Consider the following 23,129-nt stretch of genomic DNA (forward strand, 5'->3'; position numbering starts at 1 on the left):
ATTTGCAAAACCTTAAGACTTACAATAGTTTTTTTCCAGAAAACCCTTAAAATAAGTCTTCTTTATAATCTCTCTACCTAATCTTATAAGGGCACAATTGTGCTAGTTTTAATTAAAGTGGCAAGCTTACATAAAAGAGAATGACACAAAGGAAGTTCATAATATACTCACTAGAATGCAATCAATCTAAAAGCTGCCTACACAATTCATCATCACTTTGATTGATTGATTCATATGTGGTGTGTTTCTCTCTTCATTTAATTATTATATGTCTATGGACTCTAGTGCAAAGAATTTGGTATCTCTCTCACTCAAGTTAGCCAATATTTAAACGCATTTATAGGTCACTGATCATATTTTTCATTAACAATTTTCGTATGAGGCTTCCAGAATTCCGAAACTCTAGGCGTAGATGTATATGCTAAAACTAGCATTAAGCTTAATGAAAAATGAAAATTCCGGAGCAAGCCATTTACAAAAACCAAAATCAAAACAACGTACTAATAGCTCAACTAGTAAAGACTATTAGTTAAAATATAGAGATCGCCAATTCGAGTGGCACTTGGAAGGACCCCATATAAAATGATTTGTTTCCTATCCTGAGAGGATGTGCAGATCTAAACCCAGAACCTCTTAGTCAATCAAAATAAAAAAACCAATATCAAAGATAAATTAATCACAAAAGGTTCACTAATTATAATTCAAACACATAGATTAACAAAACATCATTGTTCAACAGCATAAGAGTTTTGTGCAAAAAAAATCTTTTGAACTTTGTCAATTTTTGTAACTATACTCCACATCTCTAGAAAATGCAGATCAATCTTACAAAGTAAAAAAATCATCGTAATATAACTCTTACATATATATTAAGGTAAATGTTTTCACACTCATCTACAATAAAATTGAAAAGTAGTTTAACTTCTTGTCGCGAAGGCTTCGAGTTAACATATTACTTATCAAAACTTTACAAACTTTGACGGTAACGAAATATATTATTATTTTTTATTTCATATGATTAATTTACATTTTTTGGAGATAGAAGATAAAAATTGACAGTTGAAAGATTTTTTGCCAAGATTTATCACACTATCTCTCTTCTTCAATCTCCTCCGGTTCTTCGTATTGCCTCTTAGAAACGGTTATTAAGGAACCCCATAGACGTGCTTTTTGGATCAGAAGGACCCTGACTCAGTCGGTGAAACCATACCAGCTGTTTAAAACCATGTTTATTCTCCAAAAATGAAACCATACCAGCTGTTTAAAACCATGTTTATACTCGACCAATCAGTTGAAAATACATAAATATCACAATATTGCCTTATCAAAACCATGTTTATTCTCCAAATTCAAACGGAACATTTGATGGTCTCTCGCGCACTAATACAACTCTTTGTCAATATTTTCTTCTCTTTTGTATTAAGATTATCTCTAACTTTTTCTAGTTGTAATCTACCTTACTTTTCTTATATAAAACACTAGTGTAAGAGGATATACAAGAAACTTTCACTAGATAAAAAAAATTATTATATTTGTTCATAAAATTATAAAGGCAATATTCTTAGTGTGTTTCTGAATAATCATAATAAAAGGAATCCTTTTTCATTATTTTCTCTTGTTTGACCTCTCTTTTTCAACTTAATTAACCATCAGACGACTAAGAAATAATAGTCCAGTTGTTTAACCAACACGGTAGTTCAAGAGGGTGAGGCAAAGTGAGTTTGTACTTAAAACCTACGACCTCTTCAAAGTCAAAACTTTAGATGAACAAAGCCGAACCAATCATTAAGACTAAACAAAATGAAATATTCATACTTGATTATACAATTATTACTCCCTGTCACAATCAAACGTGTTAAGCACTTCACCGAAATAAATAATTTTTTATAATATGAAACATGGACTTCTTCCCTACCCTGGAACATGGAGTTCAAGAGATGATCCACAATTATAACATAGCCAAAAAGAAAAGCTTCTTCACATGATGACAATCGGGAAGAGTCCGATCTTGCTACATCATCATGTTATCTTCCTATTGTTGCTTGTTCTCCAAGTCAGTGGCCAGCATCAGCCTAGAACCACTGCTCCACCGTATATTGCCCAAAGACCAAATCAAGTACCCGCAGTAATCATTGCGATGCTTATGTTCACGCTCTTATTCAGCATGTTGGCTTGTTGTGTTTGTTATAAATACACAAACACATCTCCTCATGGAACCAGCTCTGATACCGAAGAGGGAGGTCATGGAGAAGTAGCGTTTACAAGGAGAACAAGCCGTGGACTTGGAAAGGATGTGATAAATTCGTTTCCTTCCTTTCTTTACTCACAAGTTAAAGGGCTAAAGATAGGCAAAGGCGGTGTGGAATGTGCGATCTGCCTGAATGAGTTTGAGGACGAGGAAACGCTGCGTTTAATGCCTCCTTGTAGCCATGCATTTCATGCTAGTTGCATTGATGTCTGGCTGTCTTCTCGGTCCACATGTCCAGTTTGCCGTGCAAGTCTCCCTCCCAAACCAGGCAGCGATCAAAACTCTTTGTATCCATTTATACGCCCACATGATAATCAAGATATGGATCTTGAAAATGTAACCGCGCGAAGAAGTGTATTGGAGTCTCCAGATGTACGTTTGCTAGATAGATTGTCATGGAGCAATAACACCGGGGCAAATACACCGCCTCGATCGAGGTCTACAGGGTTATCAAACTGGAGAATAACGGAGCTTTTGTTCCCAAGATCCCATTCGACTGGACATTCTCTAGTACCACGTGTAGAAAACCTTGACAGATTCACATTGCAGTTACCGGAAGAAGTACGAAGGCAACTGAGCCACATGAAGACGTTACCACAAGCTAGGAGTTCAAGAGAAGGCTATAGGAGTGGTAGCGTTGGAAGCGAGAGAAGAGGTTTTCCTTATGGACGCCGATATAATCGACGGAACATTTCTCTTTCTTTCTCTTTCTCTTTTCAAACAACCTCTCTTCAATCAGGAAAAGGCAAGGAAAAAGAGTTTGGTGAAGGGTCATTTGATCGCCTTAAGGCAGAGATGGTCTAATCTAAATGTGTTGACTATATTAAGTTTTCTTACTGACAAGGTTAGATTATAAGAACGATTGGTGTGTCTTAACCATGAAAAAATATATATGTAGGTTTGTATAATGTGTGTAGAAACTATAGCACAAGAGTGCCTATCCGATATAGTCAACTATATTGTACAGTTTCTTTATGAATCAAAGGTTTGGCAACTTTGGCTTTTAATGCATGGAATCATTGTTGATTTCGAAAATCACACAATGAATTTGTTTAAAATGGAAAAACAAATTCAATAAACTTTCTTGCTATTAGGTTAATCAAAGACTCGATCGTAAGAAGAGTAATATTGTTTAGAAACAAAGTTTGGGTTTTTCTCAAGAACAATGTAGGGAATCTAGGGTTTTTAGTATTAAGTTGCTGATTCTTGAATATAATAGAGGACAAACCCCTCTATTTATACATTATTAAGAGGGTTTAAAGATAAGTTAAACTTCTAATTATTCGGAGCTTGAATCTTCTATTTTTCATTATTTTTGCGATTCTCCTTTACCGGAAAGGAAAACTTCTTTTTCTTCAAATCGGGAAGTCGGTTGGGCGATCTTCCTACTTTGGGTCGAGGTCGTCTGGCGACCTCTCCTTTTTCCGGCCGAAGTTGGCTGGCGACCTCTTTATTTCGGCCCATTAACAGGCTAAACCGAGATACACGGTTTGACTTAATTATCAGCTTAATTCAAGATTCTTCCGGTTTAAGTCGTGATTCTTCCGGTTTAAGTCACTATTGTTGGAAGTGCTAATCAATGCACCAACAATGGTAAATTACTAATGATATAAAAATCCACTTCTTGAAGGAACTCTTCGGAAATGTCCTACTCCTATCAACCTAAATAACATGCTGATGTTCAAGTGATACTAAAAAGCTAAAGTTCAAAAGTTAGATCGATAACCCATATAATAGAGAAATTATAAAGTAATTTCGAGATTTCGTAACTTTTCATCAATCTTATTTTGTATTGATCTATTTATTCATCAAACATGAAGGACTTATTGTTTAGCTGGTTTAGTAAGGTGATCTTAAGAAAATGGATGACTACACTAAGAACCTGACTAGCTTCAATTAAGCTCATGTCAAACTATAAGTAAAAGTTTCAAAGTGGTGTAGTGATGACTGATGACAATGTAAATAGAGTATCTTTGGCTTCATATATCTATCCTGCTCCCATTGCTCCTTAATAATGAAAGTAATAAAATTTAGAGATCGGGGAAAACTAGTTTTCTGGTAAACTGACACAAGGTCGATAACAATGATATTTAGTCCACATTTTTCCCAATTTAAGATCAGATATTTAGACTCATAATCGGTCAATTACGTGAGATAAATGAATGGATGTTTGTTGTGGATGTCCAACAAACTATGTAGATCTATAAATATATTTTTTATATATTGGATGTTGTGTCCCTATCCATTGATTAGATAGAATATCCACTAATATATTTATTTATTTCGTAAGAACATGGAAAATCCATAGCCACCAGTTATTTGCGAACACTGGAAAACACTTTCGGAATATAGTTAACCAACAATATAACAAACTCAACACGATTAAAGTAATGTTATGAAGAATCTGTCTAAGTTCTGGTGATTAATTTGAAAAGGTCTGATGCAGATCCGGCGATAATGCGAGAAATCTGGTGAAGAATCGATGACAACTCAATGAAATCCAGTAAGATCCAATGACAACTTGATCATCCATTGAGTGTCCATGCAACTAGGTTAGTTTTTAAAAAAATTGAAGAACATACTATTTAGGGTAAATTACGGATTAAGTCCGAAGACCAAGTTTTAATTGTTGGTTTTGGCAAAGTGAAATTCAGTTTCTACCGTTTAGCCATTATGCCAAATTTGGACGAAAATACCCTTGACCTCGTAACTATCGACATTACTCGTGTACGACTTAGTAAGGCGCTTCAGTTAGGTACAATGTTCACTTGACTGACTAAAAATAAAAATTAATACTACCTCTATTCTTTTATAAATGATGTTTTAAGCTTTTATTTTTGTTCTTAAATAGATAAGTTTTAAATTTTCGATGCAAAATTAATTATATGTTTATTGGTTTTGATGATTTTTATTCTGCTGATTATTTTTCTATTGGTTGATTAAATAATAAATGACATTTTAGTTTAGAAATAAATAAAAATTAAATGATTTCTTAATATGTGTGCATTCTCCTAGAACATCAACTAAATAAGAATAGATGGAGTATTTTTCATCCTCTTTTGTTTTTACAGTTTTTTCTCTTTTTACTTTTTGTGAATAATAAGTTATTTATTAATTTTAACATTAATGATAACTCAAGACTAACAATATGCGTACATGGTAATAATTTGTGACCATATACGTAAACATCAAAATAATTTGTGTGTTTACGTTTAAAATATTGTTTGAACCTAAAAACAAAACATTCAATTAATGCACGAATTGCACATGAAAAAACAAAAATTGCCAAGAATACCCGTTCGACACTACCCCTTTTCAATTATGCCCCTTCATGTTAGCCATTTTCATTTCTACTTTATTTTAATTTTTAATGACCATTTCACCCCTATTTTTAATGAAATATTGATTTTTCTGCCTAAAATATACTAAAAATAAATTTTCCGCCAAAATTATTTTTTGAAAAACATTTTTCCCGCCAAAATATTTTGGCGGGAAATAGATTTACAAGTGTTTTTAAAAGATTTTAAAGGGTTTACAAGGGTTTTAAAAGATTTACAAGGGTTTTTAAAGGATTTACAAGGCCTTTAAAACCCATTAAAAAATCTTATAAATATTTTTAAAATCTTTTTTAAGTGTTCACAAGAGTTTTAAAATGGTTCAAAAATTATTAAAGGGTTTACAAGGATTTTCAAAAAACAATTAAATGGTTTCAAGGGTTTTTAAAAGATTTTTAAGAGATTTACAAAAGTTTAAAACCCTTTAAAAACTTTTGTAAATCTTTTTAAAACATTTTATAAGGGTTCGAAAGAGTTTTAAAATGGTTCAAAAAGAGTTAAAAATGTTTTAAAATATTTACCAATTTTTTTAAAAAGTTAAAAAATGATTTTAAAGACTTTATAAGAGTTTTTGAAAGATTTTAAAAAAATTTACAAAGGTTTTTAAAATTCTTGTAAATCTTTTTAAAACTCTTTAAAATTAAAAACTCGTAAATCTTTAAAACTCTTGTTTCTAATCCAAAACAAGCAAGCAAAGAACCAGAGAACGAAACACACAAGTACGCATGGAACCAAGGGAAAAAGAAGCTAGTAAGAACCAAACAAATCAGGAAAAAAAATCAAAACAAGCAAGCAAGGAAATTGAGAATGAAACACACAAGCACGCATAGAACCAATGAAACAAGGAAGCAAGTAAGAACCAAACAACTAAGCAAGAAAAGAAGCACGCAAGGAAACAGAGAATGAACACAAGCATGCATGGAACCAAGGAAGAAAACAAAGATGCAAAAGCAAATCAAGAACCAAGGAAGAAATGAAGAAAACAAGCAAACACACAAAAAAAAACCTTGCAAGGAAATCAGTAAACAAATGAAGAAAACAAAGATGCAAAAGCAAATAAAAAACCAGGAAGAAATGAAGAAATTAAATCAAGCAAGCACACAAGAAACCTTAAAAGGAAATCAACAAGCATGCAAGTAACCAAAGAATAAGTGCAAAAACTCCAAACAAGCACGCATGGAACCAAGGAAGAAAACAAGGAAGAAAACAAGGAAGCAAGTTAAGGAAACAAGACATGTAAGAAGAAATCAAAAAGCAAAAATAAGTATTAACCTCTGGTGAAAAACAGATGGAACCATATAAAAAATTATGTCGTCTGTGACGAAATCTGTTCCTGTAGAGAAAAAAGAGACACAACAAGCGGATAACATATTGGCCTAACTTTACTATATTCTGTAAAAACTTTGACACCAACTTATTTTGCGTTCTTCCACAATTCTGTTCATTGCTCTGCTACTTGTTATCTCTCAGCCGTTTTAGAGGTCCATTTGCGAGGGATCTGAAATAAGCAAAAAACGATTAAGAGGTTGACGCTATACATGTTTTCTAATTTATGATATAACAAAACCTCCATTTAACTGTATATAATTTCATAACTATAATATATACTTACTCTGCAAATCTTAGATGTTATTCCACAAGTCTGCTTTCTACGCTGTTCTTGGTTTTGCTCTACAACATTTTAATGAAAGTAGAGTTGCACAACGTACCTCTCCTGTTCTTGTTACCACAAAATCCTTGCCGAGTTATGGTCCAACCACCACATTGGTAACCTAATTATTAACGGCAGTGTCAGCGAGTGGGATCTTTGAAGTCTCCCTTGCCTATTCTCTGTGTGCCTAATATAAATTAAGATCTTGTAGAACTTACAACAGATTCTAGCTCAGGATTATTAGGCAACTGACCTGGCTTCCTAGTTCATTGGAAAACCTGTAAACAGCCACTGGCTGTATATGAATTCGTGAGGCTCTTGGTTCAGAATCTGGTTGCAAGAAACTGCTAAAGAAATTAAAACATGAAATAAAGATATAGATACAAACGAGATCAGCTTGTATTAGTATAACCCAAGGTATATACACATATAAATAAAAGATCCACAATCACCTGATCAGTGAAGAACTAAGGAGCGTAGAATGATCAGAACCTTGATTCTTGTATAGCTTAAATCGGTGAAACCGTTGGGCAACACAGAAAGTACTCTATTGACGACGATGCCTTTTCCTTGGTACACACTCTAGAGTCTTCATCTATACTATTGTCAAACAGAGATCCAGAACTATCTAAATAAAAGAGGTCAAACAAGTTTGAAGAAAACAAGGAAGCAAGTAAGAACCAAACAACTAAACAAGAAACCAAAACAAGCAACTAGAGAATGAAACACACACAAGCACGCATGGAACCAAGGAAACAAGAAGCTAGTAAGAACCAAACAACTAAGCAAGATATCAAAACAAGCAAGCAAAGAACCAGAAAATGAAACACACAAGCACGCATGGAACCTAGGAAGAAACTAAAGAAGCAAAATCAAATCAAGTAACCAAGGAAGAAATGACGAAAACAAGCAAGTAAGCAAGTAACCAAGGAAGAAAACAAACAAGCATGCAAAGAAATAGAGAATGAAACAAACAAGCACACATGGAACAAAGGAAGGAGGCAAAGAAGTAACAGCAAGTCATGTAACCAATGAAGAAATGAAGAAAACAAACAAGCACGCAAGAAATCAACAAGCAATGAAGCAAAAAGAGAAAAGAAGAAAGAAAAATAGGCAAACAAAAAAGAGGAATTGTAAACAAAAGCCAAGTTGTGACAAAGTATTCAAAAGATCCTGGAGATGACCTAGTTCTATCATGTAGCATGTCGAAATATTTGTTACATTCCTCTCCAAATTTCCAGGTACTTCGAATTCCTAAACAGTTCGAGAAATTAGTTAACACTTTGAAAGTAATAGAGAAAAATATGAAGACAGACTGAAACTAATATATGAGTAAGAATATTCTCTGCTTTATGCACTCGATGTAGACCCTTTGCATGTTGAATAAAATTTACCTAAGAACAAAAAAACAGTAATATATTAGATAAACCAAATGTTGTTTCCTCAATTCTTATTACTGTTTCTTGTCTTGCTGTCAGGTCAAGCTTTCACATGTCTCCAAACGATCTGAGTAAAACACAAAGTCATGTTTTGCTATGTCTATCTCTCGAATGAGTGTATGCATGCCTCTTATCTGCAATTATGATCTTAGAGTGAGAATATGGTTTTTAACCTTTAAACCTTTCTTCTGAATCAAGCATAAAACATTTGGGCAGATTTTGCAAAGATCATGTTGCACAATCAAATCAGCTGCAACGTGAGTGTCACCTCCTCGGGGAATGATCACATCAGCATATTTCTTCAATGGGGCACAAAATCATCAAACGCGGGCTTCACAAACTTTGCATACTGCAAATGAAAATAACACCCTCAAAACAAGAAAACTGGAAAAATAGAGGAAGCTCGGAAAAAACAACTCTGTTATATAGAAGAACAGTTCAGAGAGCAGAGTTAAGCAAATTGCTGGTTTTGTGTCCTATTTGAAGAAAGTTTAACTTTACTTGTGTGGTGTTCCTCGCGATTAGTTAAGCAAACCTGAAAGAATGTCGCCGTTGACTTTTAATGCAGAATGTTGTACTTCAGCTGACACAACCAGTTTTCTTAAACTATACTATAGGAACCTAAAAGAATCCCCTGAAACACAGCACTTATAAGAGAAACAGAAGAGATAAAGTAACTTGAACGTCTAAGTAGAAAGAAAGGTTGAAAAAAACATACTTGGGAGACGGAGTCAACTTAAGAAACAAGAAGATGAAGTACAACCACTTCTGAGCTCCATTGCAACATACCTGGAATAAGCATAAAGGTGTATGACATCTACCCGACACTATACGAGTCCGATATGAGAACACAACACAAACTTTTAGAGCTCCATTGTGATACACCTGAAATAAGCATAACAGTGTATGACATGTATGAAACAATTTATAAAACAACAAAAACTTACAACAAAATCTGTTTTTGGTTTTTGAACTTCACCTCTCATGTTTTTTAAGCTACAGTTTGTGGGCTTTAAGCTGAGAAATCCTCAACGGAATACAAATGAAATGATGTAAAAAAGACCCAGCGTTACTGACATTACGATAGAAAAAAGGTCCTATTTAATATACATTATCATGACATTAGTAAATGGAAACTTCCAAGTAAGTTCGTGGCTGGCTGATTGTCTTGTTTTAGTCCATGATGCAAGTTCTTCCAGCAACTTATGTCATTGCTTACAAGTTTTAGTAAAACGATTAAGAGTGCAGAGAGTTCAATTGATTTGACTGTATATAGACAAGTTAAAGCAGTTATACCTCACCCGATTTGGTATAGTAACAGGCTTGATTGCTTCAGTGCCATCACTTAGTTTTGAAAAGTCCAAGAGTTCCTTGTAAAGTTTTCATCACAATTTTAATAACTATAATAGCAACTTTTGATACAAATCCAAAAGGGATGAAATAATCTAAGAACATGAAAGAAACGACTAACCTGCTTCTCTCCATATATTATGAGTTACAGTGACAATCCATTTCACATTGAGAATACATTGTAAACAACTCCTCTCCATAGCTTTCAATAGAAATGAAGCTCTTACCAACCAAGACTGGCATCGCCCATTTTCATGTATAATCTAAGGTTCTACTATAAGATCAAATGACATGTTAAGAAGGCCTAGAACTGAGACGCAAAAATCTGAACAAATGGATCCAATTAGTTCGTGTTTGGCTTACTAAATCATGTTATTCTCTGTAGTGAATTGATGTATCTATTTCCAAAACCATGATATCATCACCATATAGTTTTAGCACAAAGAAAAATTCTATATTATTTTAAAAAGTTGACACCAACTTATCTTCCTGAAGACTGTTCTTTGCTCTGGTACTCGTTATCTCTCAGCCGTTTAAAGCTCCATTAGCGACAGATTTGACACAAGCAAAAAACGTCTAAGAGTTGACACTATATATGTTTTCTATCTATGATATAACAAAACCTCCTTTTTACTCTGCAAAATCTTATATGTTTGTCCACAAGTCTGCTTTCTACTCAGGTTCTTGGTTTTTATTTAGAACTGTTCAATGTATCCTTCAACTGTTTTGGACCTAAGAATGTTAGCAATCAAAGCATACATGATAAATCTCTGATCTTATGCGTTAAGTAGAGCAGGCAGTTGTTGAATGTCTAACATAAATAGCTAAATTACTGATTATATAAAGTAAATATCTAGACTTACACCATCTGTGGACATCTTCAACATCACGATATATGTACTAATTTCCTGGAGACATAAATGGAAGAACCGCCCAAAAACTTGGAACATGCCAAAAAAATAGATTTTACAACAGGTGCTACATGCGCTGACTTTGATAGGTATGACTTTGATGCTTTTCGGCATAGCACACACCACCGCAGACACTTAAGATGAAAAAAAATACACTATTTATGTTATAAATATGTGGAAAGATCCTTCGAGATTACCTAGATCTGCCATGTAGCCTCTCCAAATATTTGTTACATTCCTCCCTTATATTCCAATGTTCGGGTTCATAGTACTTCGAAAGTCCTGAAATAGTTCGAGAAATTTGTTAACAACACTTTGAAAGTAACAGAAAAAATTGAAAACAAGCAAATGAAATTACTATATGAGTAAGAACATCCCCTTCTTTATACACACATTAAAATCAAAAACACAGTAATATATTACACTCCATGTATGTGGGTAACATATTAAGTAAAACTGCTAGTAAAGGACTTACATAAAAAACAGAGGACATTGGTGCATGGTGCCCATGAATTCATGAGGCTCTTGGTTGCAAGAAAATGCAAATGAAATTAAAACTTGCAAATAAAAGATTTAGAGAAAAACGAGATTAGCTTGTATTAGTATATTCCATCGTACATATACATATAAAAGCCTTAACAATCACCTGATGAGGAAGTAAACATAGCAGAATCATTACCTTGATTATTGTATAATATGGAATCGGTAAAACCGTTGGACAACACAGAAAGTACTCTAATGACAACGAGGACATTTCCTTGATAGACGCTCAAGAGTCTTCCATCTATACTATTATTGTCAAACAGAGACCTATCTAAATAAAAATTCAATTGAAAAACAAGCTAGAGAGAAAGTTATGAGTAAGTGAGTAAGAAGATTAAGAAAATGAAGTAAAGAGGTTAAACAAGTTCAGTAGGTAAGGAATTTAAGTAAGCAAGTGAGAAAATAAGCCAAGGAAACAAGAAGCTAGTCAGGACAAAACAAGCAAGCAAGGAACCAGAGAATGAAACACACAAGCACGCATGAAACAAAGGAAGAAATCAAAGAATTAAAAGCAAATCAAGTAACCAAGGAATCAAGAAGCAAGTAAGAACCAAACAACTAAGCAAGAAATCGAAACAAGCACGCAAGGAAACGAGAATGAAACACACAAGCATGCATGAAACAAAGGAAGAAAGCAAAGAAGTAACACCAAATCAAGTAATCAAGGAAGAAATGAAGAAAACAAACAAGCACACAAGAAACCTAGGAAGAATCAACAAGCATGCATGGAACCAAGGAAGGAAACAAACAAGCAATGAAGCAAAAAGAGAAAACAAGGAGACATGATCGTAGGAATCAAATTATTATGCAAAAACGCAAGCAAAACAAAGCAAACAAAAAATAGAGCAAGCATGAAAATAATTGTGAATATTCAACAACATCTTGCGGATTGGAAACATCAAAAGCCTCCTGAACTTTCAAACAGTTGTATACTATTACAGAATTAAAAAGAGACACTAAGACAAGAAAAAGCAAACAACAGTGATATATTTCAATACCATTTAGCAAACCTCTACCACAGTCCCTGAAACAACAAACGCTAGAGTAAGCTAAAATCATTTTCTGGGTGTCAAAAAGAATAAAAACTTACAAACTCTTCTTAGTTCGATGACTTGCACATATCAGAGACTTCTTTATTGTCCCTGAAAAAACAAATCAGTTTTCAGGGTATAAAAACTTGCAATCTTTTCTTTATTTCAATGGCACATAAACAACAAAAAAAAACAAAAATCGCAAATAAGTAAATAAGAGAAAGAACCAATCAAGCTTGTTGTATCAAGATCATAAGAACTAAATAGATCTAGAAAAATTGTAATAAGGTTAACCAGAATAACCAACCTGCATGATGATCTTCCTCAAAGGATCATATGAGACATAGTATAGTTTGTATATTGTATAGTTTACATTTACATGTGCATATTATACTTGTATATATAGTTGAATGTACAGAACACTTTACATTTAATGAGAATAAGAAGTTATTTAGCTAAGATCTTGATAGATCATAAGAACAATAATTACTCAAAACATGCACTCTAAATTCTGTTTATTCCTCCCAATTATTATCTGATTTAACAATGTTACCTACAACAAAACCTCTATAAATTAATAATCTTTATAAATTAATAAATTTTTCCGGTCCCGAGTTGGGACCAATATAAAAATTGATACAAATCGATATATTAATAAGATATTATTTTGTTTGAAAATCTTATATAATTATATGGTCACATCAATAGTTTAAATTAATAACTGTATAAATATACTAATAAATATTATAATATCATATTAAAATATGACTGTAGTAATTTTTTTCTTCAATTTTTATTATTTATTTGTAGTGTTCAATTCTAGTATTTTATAACATCAAAAAAATTTGATTTGTTTTTTAAACTTAATAATTGCTTTCTACTTGTAATTACTATTGATTATAAAGAAAAAACTACATTTTATATCAAATTTTTGTAAGAATTTACAAAATTTGTACAATTTTATTAATTTTTAAATTAATACCTCTCTAAATTAATCAATTTTCTTGGTCCCAATATTATTAATTTATAGAGATTTTACTGTAAATGATAAAACCTAGTGAATCTAATACTCGATACCAAAACAACAATTGCAAATAAGAGAAAGAACCATAAAATTTGAATTAAGATCATAAATACTAATAAATTTAGACAAACTGTAGTTAACTAGTCAACCATAACAATTAGCCTATATGATGATTTTCCTCATGTAAGCAATAAGTTTCTATCAGAGAATCTTAACCTATAAACTACAGAAGTATGATATTATAATTAACAAGGTTACAAATATGAGTGTGATCACCCATAACTATTTATCTTCTGATCCTCAGATAGATTTGACAACGACGTGATAAAACCTAATGAATCTAATCCTTGATACCAAACATCAAAGGCGAAATCAAAATTAGAACGAATTTGATAGAAATCAGAGATGATTCTTGCAATTTCTTGACTCGATTTCAAAACTCAGAGTGCCTTGTTCTCGTAACCCAATGGGAGAAACACACGACCACCGAACAAAAATCAAATTTCTGAGGAATACGAAAAATGAAACTAACCAAAGATATGAAGAGTGAAATCAGTTTGTTACCTTTTGATTTTTTGTGTGGTTTTCTCGTAATCGGATGAACAAAACCTTCTCTCGATACCAATCTACAAAATCAAAATTGAAATTATGAGGAAGAAAAAAACTCGATTGAACAATTCTAAGAATTTGAATTTGATTACTTTCTCTCGTAATGAATTCGAAAAACAGATGAGAGTGCGAGAGAAAGATGAATTTAATTTAACAATGAAATTGTAATATTACTTCGAATTTCTTTATATAGAGGTCAGGTTCGTTTTGATCCGAGCCTAAAAAAATAATATTCTAACGGTCTAAAATTCTTTTCAACGGGTCAGTTTAATTTAAAATTAATCTAGGTTTGGATCCTAAGCTGGTAATGAAAACGGTCATAAAACACTCTTTAGTAAACTCAGCCGTCCGATCACTCCCTTCTTTTAAAATCGTTGAAAGTCAAATCTCCGTCAACTTGACTCTATTGGGCTTTCAAATTTCTTTTAAACCAAGATTATTAAACTCGTTAACTTAACCGGCAATGTAGTTATTGGTTATTTGACTTATTTCCAGTTTCAATTAAACCGGAAACACTTTCAGTTTCAATTTCAATTCAACCGGATCTATCTTCTTCTTCTTCACCATGCTATTTTCTACGGCTGAGCTTAACGGAGAATCCCTGAATCCGATTACTGCGATTCACATTTTCCCGATGACTTCCACTCTAATCTCCTCAAACCTCTCTTCCTCTTTCTTCCCAACCCAAAATATCCACCGAATTCGAATCCCGACGACTTCAATTCCCGGAAGTTTCAACATTCGCGCACGCCGTTCAAAAATCGTCGCCAAATCTCTCGATCTTCCTCTTCTTCCTTTTAGCATGAGCGAGGTTATCACCATGAATCTCACCTTAACCTTCCTTAGCTGATTTTTGATTTGAGAAATTCTTACACAGGTTCTTGTACCAACGGAGAGTAAAACTTTGCATTTATATGAAGCTAGGTACTTAGCTTTACTCGAAGAGGTATGGATTCGATACATTTTACTCCGTGAGATTGATTACATGTTGGTGGTGAAAATGTTGGTGTTGTGGTTTTGATTTTGATTTCAGTCTATGAAGAGAAAGAAGAATATGTTTGTTCATTTCATTCTAGATCCTATTTCGATTAGTGAGACTGCAACAGAAGCTTCTTTTGCTGCTAGATATGGTTGCTTGGTACTTATTGAAAACGTAAGCCTTTTTCGATCTTTTGTGTTGTTGTTTGTTGAATGAGTCAGGTATTGTGTGAGTTCTGAAGCTTACTATATGTTGTAGGTTGAGAGATTGGATGTTGGTGCACTTGTTTCGATAAGAGGCGCGGGTCGTGTGAAGATTTCGAGGTTTTTAGGGGTAAGATTGTGGATGTACAGTATGTGTTTGTGTAACACAAACTTAGAATGTGATGCTTTAGCTTGTAGACTAGAACTAGACTACGAGATATAAAGTATGAGTTTGTGATCTTTGACTTGAGGTAACGATTAGAATGTGATACTATCGCTTCTGGATTAGAACTAGACTTTGAGCTACTCTGTTCCTTCTCTTTGGCCAAAGCTGTTGATTAGGCGAAAATGTTATTCCACCTTAGCTTATCCTCTGCAAATCAGTTCATATGCTTCTAACTTATGTTACTTGAGCTAATCTTCCGTGCTTTCACCTTGTTGTGGTTGTTTAGGCTCTTACTCAGAACCGTTTTTTACTTTCCATTTGATGAGATTATTTAAGTTGTTTGTCTTCATATAAAGTATGATGTTCTGACAATATGAATTATTGTCTCAGGCAGATCCTTACTTGTCCGGAGAGGTCAGACCAATACAGGATCGTATGAATTATGAGAGCAGCAATGAATTAACCTCAAAAATCTCCCAGCTGAAGGAATCTATTAAAAATCTTAACAGCTTGGAGATCAAACTTAAGGTAGAAAAAATCCTTCTCCTTCATCGTGTTTTACTTGGAAACAACACAAATGATAACATTCGTCCTCGTGGATGTGTTTATTGCATATACTAAGAAATGAGATGTGGTAAGTTCTATCTAAGTTGTATGTACATCTTTTACATTCTCAGAAGTTTTGAGTGTCGGATTATCTCCTTTTGCAATAGGCTCCAGCAGACTCGCCGCTACAAACTCGTCTCATTAACTCTCTAAACTGGGCTGAAGATGAGCCGCCGGTCGACTTTGACGAATCATTCGTACCTTCTCTCCAAGAACGTCTATCATTTTCAGCATTTCAACCCATCTCTGGTAATTTCACATATTTTCACTATCGTGTTTTTATGTTTCAAGAAGATTTTCAGGTTTCAGCTATCAGATTTTACATCACAGTTCACAAATCCATTTTATTCCTTTGGAAGTGTGCTGATTTCTGTGAGTCCGAGAGAGTTAATAGCGAAAAATAGTCAGTTTTTCGGGTTTTCTTGGCTGCAGGATCGACGAAGTCGGAACTATCAAGGTTACAACAAGAGAAAATAAAAGCAATGGATATGAAAGATACAATAGAGAGATTAGAACTCTCAATGGGACTCATAAAGGAGAACATCTCCTCAATTGCAGCCAAACTCGCTATCCAATCCTTGGATATTCGCTAACCACTAGACTATACAATTAGTCTAGTTGTAAATCTTTGTATTCTTGTAAATCTTTGTATTCGCAAAATTAGTGGATATAAATTACAGACAAGAAAGTGTATATGTTCTTTCATAAAATGTAAGAGCTAAATAACAAGTCAAATGAAATTATCAAAATGCAACAAGAGTCAATACATAAATGAAAGCCATTGAATCTAAGAGACTCTGATTCATATGTGTAAAGAAGCAATAAGATGAGAGCAAACATTAACCCTTGCTTGGTTCAAGAGAGGCCTAAACATCTCAGAAATTCTAATCCTAGGGTTTATTATTTTGGGTGGTGTAGACTTCCTGTCCCACAAATGAAGAATGTTAGACTTTGTTGATTCTCTTGCAAATCCATTCGCCTCTGAAACATCTTTGGAAGACATCAACTTCTCCTCTAGCTTCTTCAGCTCTTGGTTGAAGTGTTCAAACTCAGACTATGGCATTAAGCCACCATTATTGAGAACCAAAACAATGCGCTCAAACACAAAACGACGTCGTTTTAAAATCATTTCAAATGAAATGAATTTTTTTTTTTTTTAAAACACAAAACGACGTCGTTTTAGAACTTAACGAAAAATGTTAACATTGACTTAACTCCGTTAATTTGGTCCGTTAGTTGACTTAACGACATGTCTTATTTGGCAAAGGTCAACGAAAGTTAATGATTTAATAGAAAATTCAACTAAAGGTGGGAATTTAATTCACCAGACCCAAAGTTAGTGCTTTGTATTTATGACTGATGATTTTTATGACATTTTCCCATTTTTCACTAATTCTTGTTTGCCTTTACTACTTGTTAATAGACTCATAAACAAAGTTGTATAGAGTCTTAAGGATAATCAATAAAGGATTTATTTTTAACATCAAAAGCTTATCAATTAATGACTTGGATGTTGCTTAAAAGAGAGATTTCCACAAGTGAAGAACGTTAGAATTTAACTCTTCCATCACAAACCCATTAGCATCTGAAACATCCTTGGCAGGCCTCAACTTCTCCAGGTTCTTCGGTTCTTGATTTTAGTACTCGAATACTAATGGTTTCACCAAAAGAGCTTTGACTTATTTTGAAAATCAAAACACGTGATCCCAACATTTAGTCCCAAAAGCAAAATGCTCTGAACCATACTCATTATGATGCTTCTTATTATTAAGTACTTGATACTATACAACCTTCTTCTACTCAGTTTTTTTTTGTCTTACATTTATTTAGAAAATAAAGTCTACCAATCTAAGAAGTAAAGAAGTAAGACAACTAGAGCAAGCATCGCGACTTGCTTCGTTCAAAAGAGGCCTAAAAAGCTCAATAACTATACGTTGTCTCAATCACCTCATTCCTTTTATGCTCATTTCCTCTATTTTTTTTTCTTCTTTTTTTACAATTTACAAACAAATACTAGCAAGCCCTAAGAATACCAATACACAATTGAAACTTCACTCGCTAGAAACCATTGATATAATCCAATCTAAGAGCTAATTAACTATCTCGATCTTCCTCTTCATCGTAGTTGAATGGTAATGGAACTGATTTGAATGCTCTAAACTTTCCCACGTTGTTCAAATGCTCGTTCTCTAACCTGTGTTCATAACCCAACAAAGAAATAACCATTAAGAAAAAAAGATTTTGAGGAGTACATTTAGATAGTTTCTTGGTTAAGAAGTAACCTGAAGAAATTCCAGATACCGCGACGTATGATCTCAAGAATTGCAATAAGAGCAACCATTGTTTCTCTATGTAAGAACGAGATATTGAAATCCAGCACAGTCTGCAACCACGCCAATCTCAACACAACGTTTACGACCTACAAAGAGATAACCAAAATTATAAAGAAATCCTAAATTAGGGTTTATACTGTTCTATCAATATATCGTAGTTCTCACCATTGCAACGTAGTAGACTGATTTGTGAGGAACAAGAAGCTTCTCTCTCAACCAAGATTTAGATGGTCTATGAAGCAACCCCCAGTCATAAACAATGTCCCAATATGTGCCGTAAAATGTTGCCAACCCCGAGAAAACCCAAGCCGCTATTTTCCAATCATTTCCTCTGTTGATGCTAAAAGCTGTTCTCAAGCACACAGCAACAATGGTCAATAAATACTTGAGAGCATTGAAGCCTTGGCTTACATCTTTCTCTTCGATTAATCTTCGAACACACTGAAGGAAACGTGACCAGTAAGGAATCACAGCGACGATAAAGTAGAATGTGCTATATACATCACTTGATTTGCAAGTGCTTTGCCTCTGCTTGAAGTCTCCCCAACCATAGTAACAGATGTAAAACTCCAGACTCCTCAGTGCTTGGACCTAAAAAAAGATGGTTGAGAACAAAGTTAAAACATACATTTTGAAACTTTTACCAAAAAAAACATACATTTTGAAAACATAATCATGAAAGTGAGAAGAATTTTATGGTAAGTAACACACAAACCTGGCTTGTTAATTGGTCTGCTAGAAAGAAATCTGGAAGATTGACCTGCAATTTGGATGAGAGATTTATCGATGATTTTCACTTAGCAAAAGGAGAGGATGTTCTTGAGTAAAATACCTTGTAGAGCGGCGCAGCAATGCACCGGAATAGAACCATGAGGAAGAAGAAGCGGCTTGACCGATAAAATATGTTGAAGGGACATACAGAAATAGCTATCACTAGCTGAAAAACATTGTGTTACTACATTATTAATAGAATGATTTGAGATTCTTGTGGTTGTAATGATGAATTTTTCACCTAATAAAACTTACCGCGACAACAAAAAGGGGAACAAGTTCAGTGATGGTCTTGTAATCATTAGTATTAGGATCCATCTCCATGTCCATGTTAACTAGAACAGCGCAGAGAGCAAGCGTGCCAAGGCCAAAGCTTAGAAGCAGAACATGTCCATAACCAAGTTCTGTTCCTTCTTTGAATCCGAATATAAACGGGTAATTCACTCGATACCGCTTCCAAAAGTATATGTTTGAAGCATACATGATCATGTGCAGAACCACAAATGCAAATAAACTGAAAAATATGCGTTTAAGAAACATTATTGTCAGCAAGAAAATAGTGACTCATGTAGAGAGTGTATCTACTACATATGTTTTGTTTTGAACCTGTATAGAGGAAACATTGTCTCCATGTAGAGTTTATGTCCGACTGCGCCCATTATATTACGAGCATGGATGAACAAACCAAGAGCAATCACTAGAGAGACTGTGCAACCGACGAAAAAGCCTGAGAAAAAAGAACTTAGTGTAGGGATTTTTACTTATTAACTATCATGAACTAAGTTTAAAAAGTCAGATCAAACTTGGGAGTTTAATGATAATTCGAAAGTTCATGCTTTTTTTCGGTCCCAACTTTGAAAGTTCGCAATTTTTTTTACATTTTCTCAAAGAAAAATTGTTCTCGATTAAGGAATATTTTTAGTTACCAGTGGAAAACGTTATTCGATGTTTTTCTTTTGTCACTTTTGGTCTTAAGAGATTCATTCCTTTGCTTCGATTCGAGCCGGCGAAATGCTCAACAAAAATAGACTCAACTCTCAGCATAAGCTTGTTGATCTGTTAAAAGGTAATCAAAGGTTAAGTTTTAAGTTTCTAGTTTTAATGAAACAAAATAATAAGTTTTGTGTAGAGATATATTGTGTTAACCTCATCAGAGCTAGTGAGGTATGACTTATCTACCATCTCCATGTATAATTTTGCTGCATTTCTTAGAGCAATCTGATTGGGAATATATAGCAAAAACATATTAATGTCTCAAGAAACTTCTATATTGTATTTTTAATAAACCAAGGGTTGTTACCTTATCATACTTCTTCATGATCTTGGAAATTGCTAAAGTGTTCAAGAAGCTGAATTAATAAAGAACAGAGCATAGGTTAAATCAAACCATCTTCTTTAGCTAGTTTTTGTACTAGAGAAACAACATACCTGTAATTCTTGAGATGTCGAAGCTTGCGATAAAACTCGATGAAGACATTCTTAAGCCGTTCTTCTATTTTCTTGAGATTTTCTTTTGTAAATTTTATATCTTCCTTGTTAGATAGCTTGAGGACGTTTCTAATTGTGGACAGAGGATTTTCTTGATTTTTGTTTAATCTGATACGGTCAAGAACACTTAATGCCTCTGGTGCAGTCTCTTTCGTTGAATCTCCACCGTTGGATACATTTTCCTCTACTTTGATTCCCATCTCTTCAGCTAATGTCTTCCCTTCTAAGTCAAAGACACAACAAAGATTCAAGATTTGTGCCCTTTCAGACTAAACCAGTAACAAAAAACAATCTCTGAAAACTCACTCTGTTCCTTAGAATCCAAGGCATTGATATCGACTGATACAGTTTCAGAACAGCTCCAAGAAGTAGAAGGTTGATCTAGTTTGATTCTGTAAGCAATCAAAGCATCCATTTGCCTATTCAAAACCACTGCCTCCTTCACCAATTCCTCAACGTTAGACCGGTAAAATCGGTTTACTTTATCAAACTCGAGATCTAGGGTTTTAAAGAACACAAGCTCTGACTCTCTCCCTACTTCTGAAACTTTCAAGATGGTCGTCTCGTATTTCTCAAATCCATCATCCCCAGTCGTTGCGTGAACCATAATATCGTGGTTTTCGAGGTCCCGAGACGAGAAGGTGCGGCTGTACCGCTTTGTCAGGCCGCTGAAGTTGCGGCGACCAGATAGCTTGCGTTTCAAGACACCTTGGCTTTCTGATCTTTTCTGTGAAGTTTTGATTTCTCGAAGAATGGTTTTGAGACAAGTGTAATCCATGTAAGCTTGTTGCCATTCTGGAATCATCTGAGCAACATACTCTTTTCCAAACTTCATCTTTGTTTCCCTTCTTGAATTTCTCTGTAAAATTTCAAGAATCCAGATCCAATTTAAAGCCTATTTTTAATGTATATAGAAACAGCATATATATTTGCAAGTTGATTGAATTTGACGTGAGAAAATTCCAAAGAGTTGAAATAAAATTGAAAAAGACGTTTGGTGCATGTGGTGTGGGCTCTTGGCTGGACAATTTTTTGTTTTTGGTTTTGTTGTATAAACTGGCTGCATAGATTATTTTACTGAAGAGGATATATATTACGAGGGATGACGAAATTAAATAATTGCTTAATAACGCATGCACAAAAGTATTCCTCTAAATTAATTGTAGAGTGGTTGGTCTAGTAATATTATACTATGAAAATACAGTTTATCAAAAAAAAAAAAAAAAAAATATTCTTTGGGAAAGCGTATTTGAACAAGTGGTTAAATCATTTTTTTTATAGCTAAGATTAAATCTCCAAATCTATAAAAAGGCCTAAACCAATAAGAAAACTATTCTTTCACCAAAGGAGAACCACTATCTCACCCCACATGTGGTTGATAATTTTAATTTTAGAAAAATTCTCACAGATAGGATTATTTCAAGTTTTTTTTTTACAAAAATAACATTCAAAAGTTTTTGAACAAAAATAGTATTCAATATTTTTTTTAATTATTAAAATTTACAATTAAAACAATTTTAAAAAATACACAAATTCATCACCAAAATTTTTCGATAATATTTTTTCGCCAAAAAATATTCATACAAAATTTTCTCGCCAAATTTTTTACGTTATAATATTTTCCGACAAAAAAAAGTTTTTTAAAAGTTTCTCAAAAAAAATAACACCAAAAAAATTGAAAGTTTGCATAGCCTTAATACTGTTTTAACTTTTAACTTTTTGCACCTTTCTATTTTTAGAAGTTTGCTTTTCCAATCCCTTATTCACACTCCATGTCGGACTTTCAAACTACTCCGTCAAAAAATGTTTTGATTTGCTAGATGAACAAAGATGTACCTTTATCGCCACTAAGCTTGACCATTGTTATGAGGATTTGGTCACACATATAGTTGGAAACTACGTCGTGAAGCACTTGACTATGATATAGTTATTTTATGAAAAAATTTTGATGAAATATTTCTGCCGAAATTATTTTAACGCATTTAATCCATTCATTTATAATTTTTTTAATTATAAATTTTAATAATTAAAAATAAATTATTTATTAAGTGCTATTTTTGTCCAAAAAAATTAAAATGATATTATTTGTAGGAATGATCTGTTTATCATGTTCAGTCTTAACTCTTAAGATTTGTAATTTAAAATGAATCGACTATGAGTCCTTTTAATATTTAGTATAGAATGTTTACAGCAAAAATAAATAATATAAAGTCTCTTTCAGAGAAAACTAATAACAATAAAAAAAAAAAAAATCGTCAGGTAATGTGTCTACACTGTGTAGATGTATTATGTATATAATGGATCAAACAACTTTGTCATTTCAAATAAGACTAGCATGTACCGACACATGATAGCATATCATTTCAATTAATGAAGTTTTGTTTTTTAGTTTAATTTAATATCAGTTTAACATCTAGCATTTGTTTTTCATACTTATTCTAT

General features: G+C 33.4%; 3 protein-coding genes and 2 long non-coding RNA genes across 12 annotated transcripts; 3 read left to right on the plus strand and 2 right to left on the minus strand.

Annotated features, from left to right (window-relative positions):
- Window positions 1–1,924: 1,924 nt before the first annotated feature.
- AT1G35330 (RING/U-box superfamily protein) lies at window positions 1,925–3,052 on the plus strand (the record flags this gene model as incomplete). The annotated part of the gene is made up of 2 exons (NM_103230.2): window positions 1,925–2,903; window positions 2,988–3,052. The coding sequence occupies exons 1-2, from the start codon at window positions 1,982–1,984 to the stop codon at window positions 3,050–3,052; spliced, it is 987 nt and encodes a 328-aa protein (NP_174766.2). The 5' UTR covers window positions 1,925–1,981.
- Window positions 3,053–8,996: 5,944 nt separating this feature from the next.
- AT1G06857 lies at window positions 8,997–9,243 on the plus strand. Its single transcript, NR_139156.1, has one exon. It is a non-coding gene; the product is annotated as an other RNA (long non-coding RNA).
- AT1G06863 lies at window positions 9,071–9,407 on the minus strand. The gene has a single exon (NR_139157.1). It is a non-coding gene; the product is annotated as an other RNA (long non-coding RNA).
- A 5,199-nt stretch (window positions 9,408–14,606) lies between these two features.
- On the plus strand, window positions 14,607–16,886 carry AT1G35340 (ATP-dependent protease La (LON) domain protein). Of its 7 annotated transcripts, none has more exons than NM_001198210.1 (7): window positions 14,607–14,952; window positions 15,019–15,087; window positions 15,175–15,279; window positions 15,379–15,453; window positions 15,880–16,017; window positions 16,203–16,344; window positions 16,528–16,836. In NM_001198210.1, exons 1-7 carry the CDS (start codon window positions 14,707–14,709, stop codon window positions 16,686–16,688), a joined length of 936 nt encoding a protein of 311 aa, NP_001185139.1. In that variant the 5' UTR covers window positions 14,607–14,706; the 3' UTR covers window positions 16,689–16,836. The 7 variants fall into 7 exon arrangements, with proteins under 7 accessions (NP_001185139.1, NP_174767.2, NP_849748.1 ...); NM_103231.4 differs by having other exon boundaries at window positions 14,616–14,952; window positions 15,175–15,294; window positions 16,528–16,886; NM_179417.2 differs by having other exon boundaries at window positions 14,616–15,087; window positions 15,175–15,294; window positions 16,528–16,886.
- A 741-nt stretch (window positions 16,887–17,627) lies between these two features.
- Window positions 17,628–21,679, minus strand: AT1G35350 (EXS (ERD1/XPR1/SYG1) family protein). 2 transcript variants are annotated; one of them, NM_103232.3, is made up of 12 exons: window positions 20,994–21,679; window positions 20,628–20,910; window positions 20,500–20,548; window positions 20,346–20,417; window positions 20,126–20,255; window positions 19,806–19,926; window positions 19,455–19,713; window positions 19,261–19,365; window positions 19,144–19,188; window positions 18,594–19,019; window positions 18,378–18,514; window positions 17,628–18,289 (listed from the first exon to the last, which is right to left on the minus strand). In NM_103232.3, exons 1-12 carry the CDS (start codon window positions 21,520–21,522, stop codon window positions 18,190–18,192), a joined length of 2,256 nt encoding a protein of 751 aa, NP_174768.2. In that variant the 5' UTR covers window positions 21,523–21,679; the 3' UTR covers window positions 17,628–18,189. The 2 variants fall into 2 exon arrangements, with proteins under 2 accessions (NP_174768.2, NP_001320956.1); NM_001333154.1 differs by having other exon boundaries at window positions 17,811–18,289; window positions 20,628–21,579.
- Window positions 21,680–23,129: the final 1,450 nt, after the last annotated feature.

Source organism: Arabidopsis thaliana (assembly GCF_000001735.4).
Source record: "Arabidopsis thaliana chromosome 1 sequence".
Classification (NCBI taxonomy): domain Eukaryota; kingdom Viridiplantae; phylum Streptophyta; class Magnoliopsida; order Brassicales; family Brassicaceae; genus Arabidopsis; species Arabidopsis thaliana.

Bases quoted from the DNA above. Each gene is read 5' to 3' on its own strand.
- AT1G35340 (NM_103231.4), top strand. From the start codon at position 14,707: ATGCTATTTTCTACGGCTGAGCTTAACGGAGAATCCCTGAATCCGATT. The intron at 15,295-15,378 runs GTAAGCCTTTTT...TATATGTTGTAG, and splicing joins GCTTGGTACTTATTGAAAAC to GTTGAGAGATTGGATGTTGG. The intron at 16,018-16,202 runs GTAGAAAAAATC...CTTTTGCAATAG, and splicing joins GCTTGGAGATCAAACTTAAG to GCTCCAGCAGACTCGCCGCT.
- AT1G35350 (NM_103232.3), bottom strand. From the start codon at position 21,522: ATGAAGTTTGGAAAAGAGTATGTTGCTCAGATGATTCCAGAATGGCAA. The intron at 20,256-20,345 runs GTTAACACAATA...ACCTTTTAACAG, and splicing joins ACCTCACTAGCTCTGATGAG to ATCAACAAGCTTATGCTGAG. The intron at 19,189-19,260 runs GTATTTTACTCA...TCCAAATTGCAG, and splicing joins TTGCTGCGCCGCTCTACAAG to GTCAATCTTCCAGATTTCTT.